General features: G+C 38.7%; 1 protein-coding gene and 1 long non-coding RNA gene across 4 annotated transcripts in view; one reads left to right on the top strand and one right to left on the bottom strand.

Annotated features, from left to right (window-relative positions):
- LOC124170148 overlaps positions 1–13,414 on the bottom strand; it is a 58,271-nt gene extending 44,857 nt beyond the window's left edge. For all 3 annotated transcript variants that reach the window (XM_046548840.1, XM_046548842.1, XM_046548841.1), the window contains exons 1-3: positions 13,013–13,414; positions 12,654–12,782; positions 7,162–7,305 (exon numbers count right to left, since the gene is read on the bottom strand). In XM_046548840.1, the coding sequence (XP_046404796.1) occupies positions 7,162–7,305; positions 12,654–12,782; positions 13,013–13,171 (432 nt within the window). In that variant the 5' untranslated portion in view covers positions 13,172–13,414. The remainder of the gene's footprint in view (positions 1–7,161; positions 7,306–12,653; positions 12,783–13,012) is intronic.
- On the top strand, positions 1,971–2,965 carry LOC124170149. Its single transcript, XR_006867333.1, has 3 exons — positions 1,971–2,213; positions 2,302–2,446; positions 2,573–2,965. It is a non-coding gene; the product is annotated as an uncharacterized LOC124170149 (long non-coding RNA).
- Positions 13,415–15,571: the final 2,157 nt, after the last annotated feature.

Raw genomic sequence — 15,571 nt, 5'->3', positions numbered from 1 at the left:
AAATATTTGTGAACAATTTAGAAAAGAAACTTTTCAATAGTGACCACCCCCTCCTAAAGAATGTTCATTATTGGTTCCGCTATGTAGATGACATACTTTGTTTATGGACGGGAACGAAGAGGCAACTAAGAAATTTTTTACGCCTTATCAATGCTTTAAATTCAAATATCAAGTTCACTATGGAGTTACAAGAGGGCAGCACTCTAAATTATTTAGATCTAAATATTTCCATTAAAGACGGCGAGCATAAGTTCTCCATTTACCGAAAGTCTACTCATACAGACCAAGTCATCCACGCAACTTCCAAGCATGCCATAACCCAAAAATTGTCAGCCTTTCATTGCATGCTGCATAGAGCTTTGTCGATCCCTTTAGAGCCCTCAGATCTCCTTTCAGAAATTACCACCATCACAAAAATCGCGATAGCCAATGGTTACACCGAAAAATTGATCAACGATTTGTTTGAAAGCAAAAAGAGAAAATTCTTACTCAGAGGTATTTACTCTACCACCCCCACGGATCAACAGTCATGGCGACGCATAAAATATTTAGGCCAACCTTCTATTAAATTGGAAAAATTACTCAAAGTAATCAACATAAAACCGGCCTTTTACAATAATTCTAACCTGAAGAGCATGCTACCTTCAGTCAAGGACCCCACTGATTCAGCCCTCAAGAGCGGGGTCTACCAATTAAGGTGTGGTGATTGTGACTCCAAATACATAGGACAAACAGGAAGAAGTCTGACCGTACGAGCGGAGGAACACCGGCGCGATTACTACAACAACACTGGGATGTCCCAATTCTCTACCCATCTTCGGGAGGAAGGCCACCAAGCGGATTTTACCCCGGTATTGCTTCACCGAGTCAAAAAAGGAACACAGCTGGACATCAGAGAACAGTTGGAAATTTTAAAAATTGTAAAGAGGAAAGAACCCATTGCTAATGACCACCTTTTCCCTTTCCACTCCCCCCTTCTAGACATTCCACTATTACACCCCAAAAAATCCTTGTGACGCCAACCCACGCTCTACTTTGTAACTACCTCTGGTTTTTCTCCCTATCTCTTCCCTCCTTCACCTTCCCCGTCACTTACCTCTCCCCCCTCCCCTTCCCCTCCAATCACCCGACCACAGAGTATATATACCGGCAAATTCTGATGTGTATCACTAGTCTTGATAATGGTACAGTGTAACCGAAACTAGTCGGCAATAAAGTGTGTTTTTTGTAGAAAAGCTAAGCAATTTCCTTTCCAAACATCAATGTATTCCTTCGTTTACGCAACGAAAAACGAAGAGCATTCGTTCATAGCCTAACGAAGTAAATCATATTGTTTGTTTACACCAATATGGCGGCCTTGAGACGCGTTATTTTGATGAGGGGAGCTTATGAAGAGGAAAGGCGTTTGTATAGGCGAGAGAGATATCTAAGGGACCGGCAAAATCCATACGATCTTCCCGAAGATTATTTTGTTCAAATATTTCGCCTTAATCAAGAGGCAACTTTGGGTTTAGTGGAAGAGCTAAGGCCTTACATGCATTCTTCACGAAGATCATGCATTCCTATTGAAATAAAGGTATTTACCTGTAGGCATGGACTAATTTCATTTTCTTACCATCAGTAAAATGAGTCCTACTAAAGAAAGTGAACTTGTTATTATTGCAAAATTGTTGGCCGTAGATTTAACCTTTTCTTGTCAACGATTACTACGTTTCTCTTACTATGGAAACTACGATAAAAAAACCTATTTTTCATGAATGCAGGTTGTTACAGCATTGCATTTTTTTGCCTGTGGCAGCTATCAAAGGCCAGTTGGATTAAATTTATTTTTGAATGTAAGCCAAAAGACTGTAAGTCGAATAATTAAGGAGATAACTGATACGGTGAATGAACATTTACTTCATAAATGGGTTGAATTCCCAATTAATATTGATAAGCAGGGAAGGATAAAAGCACGGTAAACAAATTATTTCATTAAGATATATTCCAGGTTGAATGAGTATTGAATGTTGGACATAATTATTGATGATATTCCTAACTAAATCTAACTAAGTCTAAATTTCAGATTTTTGGAGGAAAAGAATTTCCCCGGTATTCTCGGTGCAATTGATTGCACGCACGTGAAGATCAAGGCTCCCCATGTAAATGATGAAGTATATCCTGAACACCTTTACGTTAATAGGCATGGTTATCATTCCATAAATGTTCAGCTGGTAATATACATATGTAGCATGAATATTGGTTAAACAACCTATGCAGATAATTACCTACTATTTCTTGCTTGTTTCCCTTTAAAAACAGATATGTGACTATGATTTAAACATTTTAAATGTTAACGCAAGATACCCTGGGGGAACACATGATTCCTTCATTTGGAGGAGTTCAAACATATACAGGGCGTTGGAAAATGCTCATTCTGTAGGAACCCTAGATGGATGGCTTATAGGTATGCTACAGTTTACTTTTCAAGTTGACAAAAATGTATTAATCATCAAATTGAGTGAGCACCCATTCTGTCAGTTTTATAAAGAAGTGCTAAATACCAAAATGAAATATTTTGTTTGCATCCCAGGGGATAGTGGTTACCCTCTTCAGCCTTGGCTGATGACACCAGTATTAAATGCAATACCAGGAACCCCAGAGTACAGGTATACAGAGGCACATGCTGCTGCAAGAAACTGCATTGAAAGATGCAATGGTGTCCTCAAGAGTAGGTTTCGATGCTTGCTATCTGAGAGAGGACTACATTATTCCCCAGAAAGAGCTTCATTAATCATTAACACTTGTGTTGTTATACACAACATGTGCAAGAGGTATAACTTGGAAGATGATAATATACAGCTTCCTCCAGCAAATAGAGCTGTAGGTTATGTAAGGGAAGACATTGAGCATCATGCTCATAATGAAGCCCTAAGAATTCGTCTCCAAATTATTAGAGCTCGGTTTTCCTAATTTAGATAAACTGAATGGTATTTATAATCCTTAGAAAATAGCCAACCATGCCGATCTACATCATCGCTCGTATTGTAATTCACCAGTTATTTTGTAATTAATCTCCTGTATGAAAATCAATGAATTCTGTACTGTTGATGCAGTAAAACATCCAGTTGTGAATAAACAATTTCTCCTTCGGAGCAAGTGGCACCAAAAATGAGTGTATGATTTAATCAACCTTAAGGTTTAAATGACTTACCTGATTATAATACCACATACTATCCCTAAAATAGCTGGTAGTTATCCAACTCTACATGCAGATGCCACTAAATTCATTGTTTTTTCTTCTGTCTTCAATCTCTCATCACCGATGGTTTAACTGTCAGTGAATCGCTGGTGCCTTAAGAACTCCCTTAAACTGAACATTGTGAAATCACACAATGTATTTCAGAAATATACAAAAGCCTAAGAGGAGCATTTCCCTATCCCCATACATTTTTTAGGAAGAAGTGTCATCACTTATTGACTAATTACATAGTTGTTTAAAAGGGAGAGTGTAAAATTGGGTTAGTTCTCATTTTTTAATGTACCTATTACATTAGAATTAATGTATTTAATGGATTGTTTGAAATTGGTTTATTGGCACAACGTTACAATGTTATTCTTAGTAGTGTGAGATTAGAATTAGTGGATTATTTTTATCATGGGTGTCCATTCTGTTTCTAAACTTTGTATTAGAAAGATAGAAACTTTGGATGTACACATTTGTTATTCATGTACATCTAATGCTGCCACCAGGCAATAGTATACCTGCAGCAATGTGTAATTATAATAATTAATGGCACGCATATTCCTCAAGATAATTCAGCCAAATATTTAAGGATGCACATAGACTCAAATGTTTCATGGGATACCCATATTTGTTTTTGGTCAAAAAATTTAGCTTCATCTGCTTCCTCATTAGATCCATCCGCTAAACGGAGTCAACTGACATTCTCTATAACATTTACTAAGGCTTGTTCCACTCCCATGCATCATATAGTACATATAATCTTTTGGTGAACTTCCTCTAATGTCTTGAAATTGTTCAATATTCAAAAGAAGGTTGTTTGAATTATACCTCATGCCAATAACAACAGCCCATGCAGACATTTCCATTCAAGAAGTTAAAAATTTTACCCTTTCTTGAGTGAGCATAATTTAACACTCTTTCTCTTAAAACATTCTTTACACAAAAAACATGAAAGAATATTACTTCAACTCAGATGTTCACCAGTACTCAACCTGAAAACAAAATGATCTGCACCAACCATTTGTATGAACTAGGAAATCACCTATAGGGCCTCAACGTATGGGGCTGCAACTTTACTATAAAATTCCCTTACAAATAAAGATTTCCCAACTGACAAGGCTTTCATGGATAAAGTGAAGGTATTTCTCCTCTCAAAATAGTATTACTATGAGAACTTGTAAATTCTTAAGTCTTTTTGTATTCATCCAAACATTGCCCCTAAATGTACCATGTACTTCTACCTCTACATGCATATAAATCAATGACTTCAATGACTAATGGTAGTGCATTTCTTTAGCACCTCATCTAAAATGCTGATGGCAGAATTTACCATTTCCATTTTTACCCATCGTAAACATAATGATATTGCTGGTGATACTTTTACTATTTTCTATTAACGTGCCATACATCTGAATCAATGTACTCATTGCTTTCTGATCCTTTGGCAATTAAATATTGATATTTATTATTATTATTTAAAACATTTCAAACAAATATGATGCCATAGATGTAACAGAGGTTCAAATTACTCTTTCATCAAATGATTTTGTAGGCATTCTGAAATCTTTTCAAAAGCATCAGCTTGCTTCTCAGCTGCAGCTGCTTTTCTACTTTCAGTTTGTTGGAGGTCATTTAATGATTTTAAAATTTGATTAAGGACGTTTAACTTTTTTTCTTCAATCTCTTTTTTAAATTTCAAACTCTCTTCCTCTATCTGAGAAAGACTTTCTGTCGTTCTTTCATACAGAGAAATGTTCTTGCCTGTTAATCAGGAAGGAAAGATTCAACAAATGAAATTAAAGTTATTAATATAAGCATTAATGTGGTAGTTATCAATTCACCATGGTTCACCAGGTATTTCAATTATACCTATGAAACACTAAACAGTTTTATACCTTTGAGTTTTCTCTTCTCTTTCATAAAATTTCTATTAATTGGGGAAGAATGAGGAGATTTCTGCCTTGACAAAAATGGAGAAGGTGGAGGCACTATCTCTTCCAAGGGCGAGGAGGGTTCTCTTACTGTGTAATACAATCATTATAATTTCCATCAATTGGCATTGATCACACCAGAGCATATTTCTTAATACAAGTTATTTATTTAAAACTATTTTATCATTCCTTAAGTGTGCATTGCACCTTTTCTCACTGCTTGTTTATAAGAAAACCAAGAATCATATTGCATGTATTTGAGTTTGGAAAATTGTCATTTTCCAGTACACACCTGCATTGGTAGTATCTTCAAAGCTACCACTACATCCAAAGTCCATGAGCACTTGCCCTACCAGTAACAAAATATATTAATGAGGCCCTATATCCAAATATGCTACAAACTATGAATAGGTGACAGCTTTTTACAAACCTATGGCTGACAGGACCTCCTCATTATCAACTGAAATCTCCTCCTTTTAAAATGGAAATTCCGTAATGTTAACAAATACTAAGGAATCAAAATAATTATACTTTGCTCAAACATACTGAAGTTCATCAAAAATACCTCCACAAGCGATTCCTTACAACCTGGATCTCCGTAGGTACAAACTTTTCCAATAGTTTCTAAAAGTCTTTCCTCCAATGGGCTTAAATTTTCCTTTGACATGCCTCCCCCACCTGTCTCTTTATGATATTTCTGGAGACGCAACGCTTTTGCTTTAACTGAGCTTCTCCAGTCTGCCCATGTCTGTCTCAAAATCAATGTTGCAAGCACTTTTAGCTAACCATTTATACATGAATTATAACGCGCAAAACTATTCTGAATTCAAAAGCAGTTAACAGACTTGATGAGAACGTTAGAACAAGGAGCATGAATTACGAAGAGAGGAACCGAATAAATAAACACCTTTTTCCAAATACATCCAATTAATTTCATCTAAATGATTACAGTTCAAGTCATTTCACTTCAACGGCATTGCTTACTTCTGGACTGAAGTTTTTCAATAATGTTTACATTTTCCAAGATTTAGTTCAGTCATAATCAGCAAAATATTACCTTCTTCCACTTCTCCACGTCCTTCGCTGGACCCTGGCCTGCTGCATTTAATTGCTGTGCGATATTTTCCCAGCATTTTTGTTTAGATTTGCTTGTTACATTAGGGCCAAGCTTTCCGGTTAAAATAGTTTTATGCCTCGTATAAAGTTCAAGCATTAGCTCCTGCTGCTTCTCGGAGACTTTGCTCATTCTTTTCTTACCTACACTTTCCATTATATTTTTATCACAATGTATGATTACAAAAATCCGCTCCTAAGCTGCACTAGTCGCTCCAAAGGAAAAATAAACACTGTAAGAATCCATGGTAACCATCAGTAACGGTGGGTTGGGGTACGATTGCGTTAGAGCAGTCATTTGTTTTAGTTTGGTACAAAGCCACAGACGTCGCTGCAGCACCAGCGGGAATAACGAAACGAAGATTATTCGCTGTACTGTTAACGAAAAAATTAAGGACTTGCTCCGCGATTCGTTGATGCTGAAATTCGTTATGAGGCTAACGAAGTTACTGACGATAACGAAAACGTCGATTTGTGTTCGGTGAGTAACGAAAATTTCAAGACTCGGGCCACAGGAGATGTAATGACATTCACGTCAAACAATCAAACCTAGCTCTGGTATCAAGGGGGCCTGAGTTCATGTGTACTAAATTGTATAATAACTTACCTGTATATATTAAAAGTATAGAAAGTATTAATGTTTTTAAAAAGAGTGTCTCAGTTTACTTACTAGAGAAGTGTTTTTATAGTATAAAAGAGTATCTTCAATGTGAAATGTAACATTTTTTTAATGTGAATTAGTTAATTCAGACGTGCCCTATATACTTGTGTTATGATTGTATCATGATGTAATGTGTCCTTTGGGCAAATAAATATTATTATTATGTTTTGTTTTTACGATTCTGTGGTGTGAACACTCAAATGACCGTCGTCATGACAAAGTGTCCTCACCTCGTGGTCTGCAATCCTTCCTTTTGAGTGCACAGGTTGTCCAGAACCATCCTTGATGAATTCGTCATTCCAATCGGCCAGCCCCGATCCCGCACAGGGCTCCACAGTGTCATCTTCCTCAATAATCTCCACTTTCACGGGGCACTGGAAGACAAAACAAAACAACAACATCAATAAACATGCACGAGGTTTCCATGATAAAAAGAAGAACACAATGGTAATTTCCACACTTTTAATGTCACAACTCAGCAACCGACCATGGTTTCAACACATAAGTGTCATTTTCAAGGTGAAAAACCCAGTACTCTCTCGGTATATATACCCAGGCCAAGATGGGAGGTGGGTATCCATTTCCTATCAGCTACAGTAGATTCCGTTCAATAGGTCCACCGGTTACTTGGGGCAGCCGCTAAATTGGGGCAGAACTTGAAGAACAGAACCCAATAGAGGAACATCCCAGAGTATTCTCCGCTTAATTGGGACAGCATGCCGCTTTATTGGGCCATGAGTCGGCGACATAAGACTCTATACTCACGACTAAATTAATATTTTTTGTTTTCAGAATACTATTTTTTTATATAGTCTGAGGTTTCAGGCGAGATGGAGTGGAAACGTGACATAATGAAAATGAAAAAGCAGGAGCAATTTCCACAATTTTACATTTATTGATACGACCGGTTTCGCTTTTCAGCATCATCAGGTACAAAAATATCAAGTGCGCTGTGCTTAAATAGGAAGGTAGGAGGGGGTGGTGGGCGGTAAGGCGGGGGAAGGGGATGGAGGGAGGGTGTACAGTCACGGGGCTTGGGAAAACTGAGGATGGGGTTAGAGAGGAGTATGACAAATACACTAATTGTCCTTAATGTCTTCCTCCAAGGGGAAGGTGGGAAGGCCCCTGGTACCCTCTCCGCTGGGTTCCAACGCTCCAGTCGCTCGGTCACTTAACTTATCATCACATAATTTCGACGCCCCGAAAATGGAAATACTCAACAAAGGACTAAAATACGTGCCTCCACGCCCCATATCGACCATCGACTACAAGAACCTCGCAGCAGATTGTGAAGTCTCCCTTGGAAGAGAAACACACGGCTCCAAACAACTCGTGGCCAACACTATCGGAGAGGATATTACAAGGAAACGACCGCTGAATCCAAGGGCATCGGCGGATGCAAAGACACTGAGGGATCTAATCAAAGAAGTAAAAGAGGAGAAGCTCACCATTGTTAAAGCAGACAAAGGCCAATGCATGGTGATTTTGGACGAAGCAGATTACAAAAGTAAGTGCCGAGATTTCATTTTAAACAACCAATTCGAAATTCTGTGCAAAGATCCAACTAAGCAATTTCAAAGAAGGATTAAATCCGAGATTGCCTCATGCACGACCCTACTCAGTGTTAGATAGAAATATTTTTTGACTACCATGAATCCACTGCCTCCAAGACTTTACGGAATGCCCAAGCTACATAAAACAGACGCTCCGATCAGACCAGTGGTATCCAGTGTAAGTGCACCAGCGCATAAATTGGCTTATAAAGTGAATGCCTTATTCAGACAATTTACGGACTTTTCTGCTAAGTACGCTATTAGAAATTCCATAAGTTTAACGGAAAAACTACGAAGTGTGAACTTGCCACCAAATGCCAAACTAGTGTCCTTTGATGTCCAAAACCTATTCACCTCCATCCCCACGGAAGAAGTGCTTAGACTGGCGAAAGAAACCTTAGACCGTGCTAATGTAACACCAAAACTAGCAGGAGAATTGCACAGACTAATGAAGATTTGTGTTGATCAAAATTACTTTCTGTTCGACGGAGTATACTACAAACAAAAGGAGGGCATGGCTATGGGCTCACCACTATCTCCAATATTAGCCGAAATTTTCATGAACAATTTAGAAGAGAAAATCTTCGACCCCAAGAACAACCAAGTTTCAAATGTTTTATATTGGTTCCGATATGTCGACGATGTCCTTTGCTGTTGGACGGGCAGCCACAGACAATTAAACAACTTCTTATCATTCCTCAACTCAATACATGAAGCCATCACTTTCACCATGGAACTTGAAGACGACAAAAAGATCAACTTTTTGGACCTTTCCATCATTAGAAGTTCGTCAAAACACGATTTTGCCATCTACAGGAAGCCTACCTACACGGACCAAGTAATTCCTTCAGATTCCGCCCACCCGATTTCGCATAAATTAGCCAGCTTCAATTCAATGATTCACAGACTTATAAATATACCCATGTCGGAGATGAATTATAAAAAGGAACTTGCGACTATTAAGAAGATTGCTGTGACCAACGGATACAGTGCCGACATGATCAACTCTCTCCTCACCAAGAAACGGAAGAAGCACGCGATTGGCCTTAGTACATCCCTCTTGCCAGCAGACATCAATAATGGAAGAAAGTGGTGTAAACTTCCGTTTTTTCAAAAGTTATCCTATAAAATAGTGAATCTCATTCCAAAGGACAAATATAAAGTCGCCTTCTACACACCAAACTCGCTCAAAAAATCACTTTGTAAAAACAAGGACACTATTGAGAAAACTAATCTGAGTGGGGTATACGAGGTAATTTGTGATTGTGGAGCGAGCTATGTAGGGCAAACAGGACGTGATTTCACCACGAGAATGAAAGAACACAAGAAGTGCAAAGAAAACGGTGATGAGACATCCATGGTAGCAAAACACCTGTTAAGTTCGGGCCATGATTGTGAATTTGATCCTGTGATTCTCCACGTAGCCGACAAAGGAAGGAAACTTGATGCCCTGGAACAAATAGAAATTAACATAAGGAAAAAGAGTAATAAGCCCCTCCTCAACGAACTTCTGTATTACACCAGCTCACCCCTCCTATCCATTGACTTCCATTAGCCATTCCCCCTCCCCCCCTTCCCCCAGGACGCGGTTGCCCCCCCCCTCATCCTCCTCGACGGCCGACACCATGAGGCATCCAGGGGTAGCTGACCGGACCGAGCGACTGGAGCGTTGGAACCCAGCGGAGAGGGTACCAGGGGCCTTCCCACCTTCCCCTTGGAGGAAGACATTAAGGACAATTAGTGTATTTGTCATACTCCTCTCTAACCCCATCCTCAGTTTTCCCAAGCCCCGTGACTGTACACCCTCCCTCCATCCCCTTCCCCCGCCTTACCGCCCACCACCCCCTCCTACCTTCCTATTTAAGCACAGCGCACTTGATATTTTTGTACCTGATGATGCTGAAAAGCGAAACCGGTCGTATCAATAAATGTAAAATTGTGGAAATTGCTCCTGCTTTTTCATTTTCACTATTTTTTTATATTTTCCTGCTTTGATTTACTCTTATTTTTCACAAGTGTTGCTATTCTTGCCCTATTTTGAAAGCTCTTTTTGTTGTATTATCCGTAAGAGGATAGGACTTTTCTTTAATAAGACTTATCAAAAGACAGTCATTCGGCGTCGCCTAAGGCTGTGAAATATATGTTATAATTCCTTAAAATGATAATAAATTAACTAAACTCGCTGATTAATAATCAAATTCATAGTTAAATAAACTTAGATTGCATTATAAACATTCTTTAGTCTTCTTTCTATCATTTCAAAGTTTGTTTATGCTCATATATGAGAGAGTTCACCTAATTGGGGCAGCCGCTTAATTGGGGCAAAGTGCACCAGTCCCGATTTGTCCCTATTAACCGGAATCTACTGTATTACAATTTTGAGGCAACAAAATTGATGCGACCCACAGGAAAATGCGTTCCGGCACTGCTAATTTCGCCATGACACGAGTGGTTAGCATAGTTTTTTACATAAGTCATAGTATACATCTAACGAATAAATTGCAATAGATGTGTTTTAAATGTGTACTTGAATTGTTGGAAGTTGCGATCATATGATATCAGCTGCGATTATACCGATGGGTACACCATCTAGCGGCAAGTATAGGGATTGCATAGTCGCTACTGGTATCTATTTACTTTTGTAGAGAGGTAAATATAAATAAAGCATTGTTGGTTGTGCTCTTGTCAAGCAAAGGTGGTGTATTTATTTTTACTGATTCCCTGTCCCAGGAGTGCATTTCTGGTAATATATTGGGCGAGTTTATACCAAGAATCACGCTCTGCTAACATGAATGAGTTGATATTTACAGGGAATTTCTACGAAAATGTCAACTTTTCCTCTCAAATTAAAATTTAGGCTGAAATATTTCATCTTGATACATCAAATGCTAAATGATTGATTTTTACGAAATCACTATTTGAAACATTATTCACAGCCTTATTAAAAGTTTTCAAACTATACTATGATTCACAGAGTTTTGCAGATGTTTGAAATCATTACACTTAAGGAGATTGACCTGGCAGTAATTCCATCACATGATAACTTTAGGCATATTTAGAAGGTATTCCGATAATGAATTTTGTTTCTGCAGGTGAAAATCACCTTCTTAGATGTTTTTTAGTCATGCACATTAAGAAGTTTAGCATTTTTTTAAAATAATTTTATCGAAATATCTTATCGCAGTTTTCTCTAAAGGAAATTCCGTCACAAATGGAATTCCCCTTCAAATTTTTTTTACATCTGGTGGTAGAAAGTTAAACAACTTAGCTCGTTTGTGATATGGTCTTTCACTTGTGAGTATAGATAATCTCAGTTCAACATGAATATCATGCTAATGGCGGGCGTTTATTTGATGCATTTCGCAGTTTAGATCGAAAGCGTCCAGATATTTTTTGAGATACATTATTAAATTAAAAGCATACAAGTAAGCAGTAACGCAGTAAGAGGAATTATTTGCAAGGATTGAAAATGCGCCCTGCATGACTCCCTAGAGCAGGGGTTCCCAAACTGGGGGGCGCGCCCCCCTCGGGGGGCGTGGAGAAAGTCTAGGGGGGGCGTGACACCCAAATGAAATAAAACAATTATTGAATCTTTCCATTCTGCGTTACCGTATTCAACAGTGAACAAAAAAATCTACCCACTCACCGTTTCAAGTACTTAGGCATATAATTGTACGAGTACCAGTACTTGTACATGTAGGAGCTGTATGTACGGCACCGTGGAAATAGGGTATTGCAAAATGGAAAGCAGATATGTGTAGCGGTGGGGGGGGGGGCGTGGTACAAAAAAGTTTGGGAACCCCTGCCCTAGAGGGTAGATTGTGTACAGCCCTGAAGCAAAATTTGATGCTTTCCCGGCGAATATATTCGAAAAAAGCTATTCGGGCTTCCAGCAGGGTGGTCTTTAATAATGAAATGGTCTTCATTATTATTAATTATTCTGGTTCCGGGTGGTCTTTTTTTGGGCAGAATGGAGGGAGACCACCCGGCTAGAAGCCCGAATAGCCTTTTTTGTGCATATCGTTGATTGCCTGTTTGTGTAATAACAATGTGTCCAGGATAACGACCGTTGCCAGGGTTGAGTTAAATGGAAATACCCAAATAAACCTACGCCGCAGAAAAACATGACTCGACGTAGGAAAAAACAGTGAAAGGAATTCATAACTAACCGGGAATGGTTCCGATCTTGAAAGCTCCCTCGCCGAATAGACACACATTTCTTTGAACTCACGGAAGTCCATTAGCTTGGTAACACATGGACAACAAACCGTTGCCGGCAAACTATCGCCCTCCGCAACCTTAAAAAGAGAAACACCGAAATCATGAATTTATAAACCGCAGAGAAGGAACATCAATACAAAATTGACGTCACAAATAATTCGGGCACATTTCCATTTATCTAATGAAGCCTAAATGCATTCGTAAACGTTATCAAACGAAAATATCAATCACGTTTTCATATTCTCCACATATTCTTTCGACTCCTTATGAACATAAGTCATCACATAATCCGCAGAAAAGCACTTACTTCCAACATAAGTAAATCCTCGATCACCTTGCCAATAGGCATCTTGAATTGTTCACTTGAGACGAAAACGTTCAAGTAATACGCATGACTCTTCATGCAAAGTCTGCAAATATGAGACTCCCCGACGTTCGGTCCATATCCTAAAACGGGGGTCTCCATGATTAAAAATACACGATTGATAAAATACGGTTCACTAAGCACGAGACGAATGAGTAATAATCGTGTCACGGATACGCCAGTGAAGCATAGTAAAGATGGAATCTGACAGAAAAGACATTCAATTGACCAAAATAATCATCAAAACGCACGAATTAAAAGCAATGCAATCACAATAACAACTTTCCACTACCATGTAACACTTATCACAACTGATCACAACTTGTAAACAGTGGAATACGTTTATCAACTGTCAGCGGAGGTCAAGTACCTGTGATGGCGAAAAGCGCAATGCAAAAGTAAAGAGCGGGAACACGAATGTTATAAAAGAGGATCCTCAAATCTGCCTGATAATGTGCTGTCATGCGTATTTAGATGGGTTTACAAAAGTCGCGAGTCGCGTCGCTAAAGGACAAAATGATTCGAGTTTCACGAGGAAATAAGGTTATATGTAAGTAAGCGTGTCCATCGAAATTTATAAACATGATGATGAGATCTATCAAATTCATAAAAGCACAGTGCTATTCGTGGCAATTACAAATACTATAAGGTAAACTGTTGGAAAAAAGATGGATCGCATTGCACTCATCACCGCGCCGCGGCCATTTTTGAAAACCGATTAAAATATGACCGCAGCAGCAACAGAAGAGCAGTTCCCTTGGATGGGAACAAACGAATCAAAGTGCAAAGGCAACAAGTGAATATTGCAATTACACGAAAACCAGTCAAAATTAACAACAAAACATAAAATAACGATGCTTATTAAATTTATTGGTATTTTACCCGTTGTCACATTCTTTCCGAAAACTTTGCTGTTTTTATGGGTAACAAGTTTCCATGGTTTCACGTGACCTCGAATATGAAGGAAGGAAATAATAAGATGATACTTTTGAATGACCGTCAACAGAAGAGGCATATCGTGTCTTCAATGCCTCGTCAAAAGAAAGAAATAGAAGTCATCAAGTAAATCAGTTATCAAATGCATCAAAATGTTCCAACATGATTTTACTGGGAAAGCACAACCAAATTTCGGCTTAATCACCTCTTGAAGCTATCTCATTCTCATGAAGTTTTTTAACTCTTTTGCATATAATTTTGATTTTTTTGTTCCAACAGGAATGGGCGGACTTACAAAAAATATTGGGTGGGCCAAACCGGGGATCTTGCCCCGGGAAATTTTATAAGTAGTGAGGGCGCGACCGGAGTAGGAACAGACCCTTGGCGTATTGGCGGCGGTTTCTAGAACTATTTTTCCCGCGCGCTATGGTTACAAAAATGTTATCAACAAATCATAAATTTTATCAAAATTTATTTGTTATTAAAGCAAAAACCGACCCAACCCAAACCAAACCAACCGAACCCAAAAAATAGTTCTAGAAACCGCCGCCAATACGCCAAGGGGCTTAAACTCCGGTTCACCCGTAGTGAGTTTTAAGTTTTTAAAAGCTTTTTAGAAGAGTCATACGATCAACATTAGAACACTGATAAGTCGAATCTCGACATCTGGACACTCCGGGGAAAATCGACAAGCCTGACACTTTTTTTTCACATCCATATCGAATTTTTGAGGGGGCTCGAGCAACACCACCTAGAGAGAAGGCCTGAGTGCTGAAGGCTTGAAATCCTCTGACGTCACGAGGCGGAGGCCTAGCGAAGTCTGGCAACCCTCTCGTTGCTAGGGAGACCTAATAATAAATAACGTGAAAAGTACAGTTAAAACGTATATCCTGCGTCCAAGCCTGCGTGTATCAGTGAAGTTTTGCGCGGATTTCGGTGATTTCAATAAAAAAGTGCTTGAAGTTAACGAGTGAATAAGAGGATAATGGTGAATAAGTGCTGTGTACCTACCTCACTACCGAGGCAATAGGGAACTTGCATATATTTCAGATATAATCAATAGCCCCAAAATTATATAAAAATATATGTTTGCATACCTCGGTGAAAGTTTTTTATTATTTTATGACGTGGTTTGCGATATTTAATGCATCAAAGTTCACGAGAATTTTCAAATGCAAGTGAGAAGCGAAAACGCCCGATGATTGGCTGGTAGAAAAGTGACGTCATAGTTCAGTACGAGGAGGCACGGCCATAGTAGAGGTTGAATACATGCGACGGCGTGGTTATGATTCATTTATTGAAGTGCAGACGTATCCAGTGGCGCCGACTCCATGGGGCCCGAGGGGGCCCGAGCCCCCTCAAAGATTCTTTTGGGGGGGCGGGGCCCCCTCAATATTTCAAGAAAATAATTAAGTTATATTATGCTTTGTGAAATCACAAAAATATATTGGTAATTTTTATTTCCCATGTTTGACGATAGTTACCTTTTAAAATAAATTCAACAATGTGTTAAAACAAATAATTATAAGGTTAAGCAGATTAACTGAATCAGGTGGTGTGAATCAT

This window comes from Ischnura elegans, chromosome 13, assembly GCF_921293095.1.
Source record: "Ischnura elegans chromosome 13, ioIscEleg1.1, whole genome shotgun sequence".
NCBI lineage: Eukaryota > Metazoa > Arthropoda > Insecta > Odonata > Coenagrionidae > Ischnura > Ischnura elegans.
This window is presented reverse-complemented; position numbering and strand designations above follow the sequence as displayed.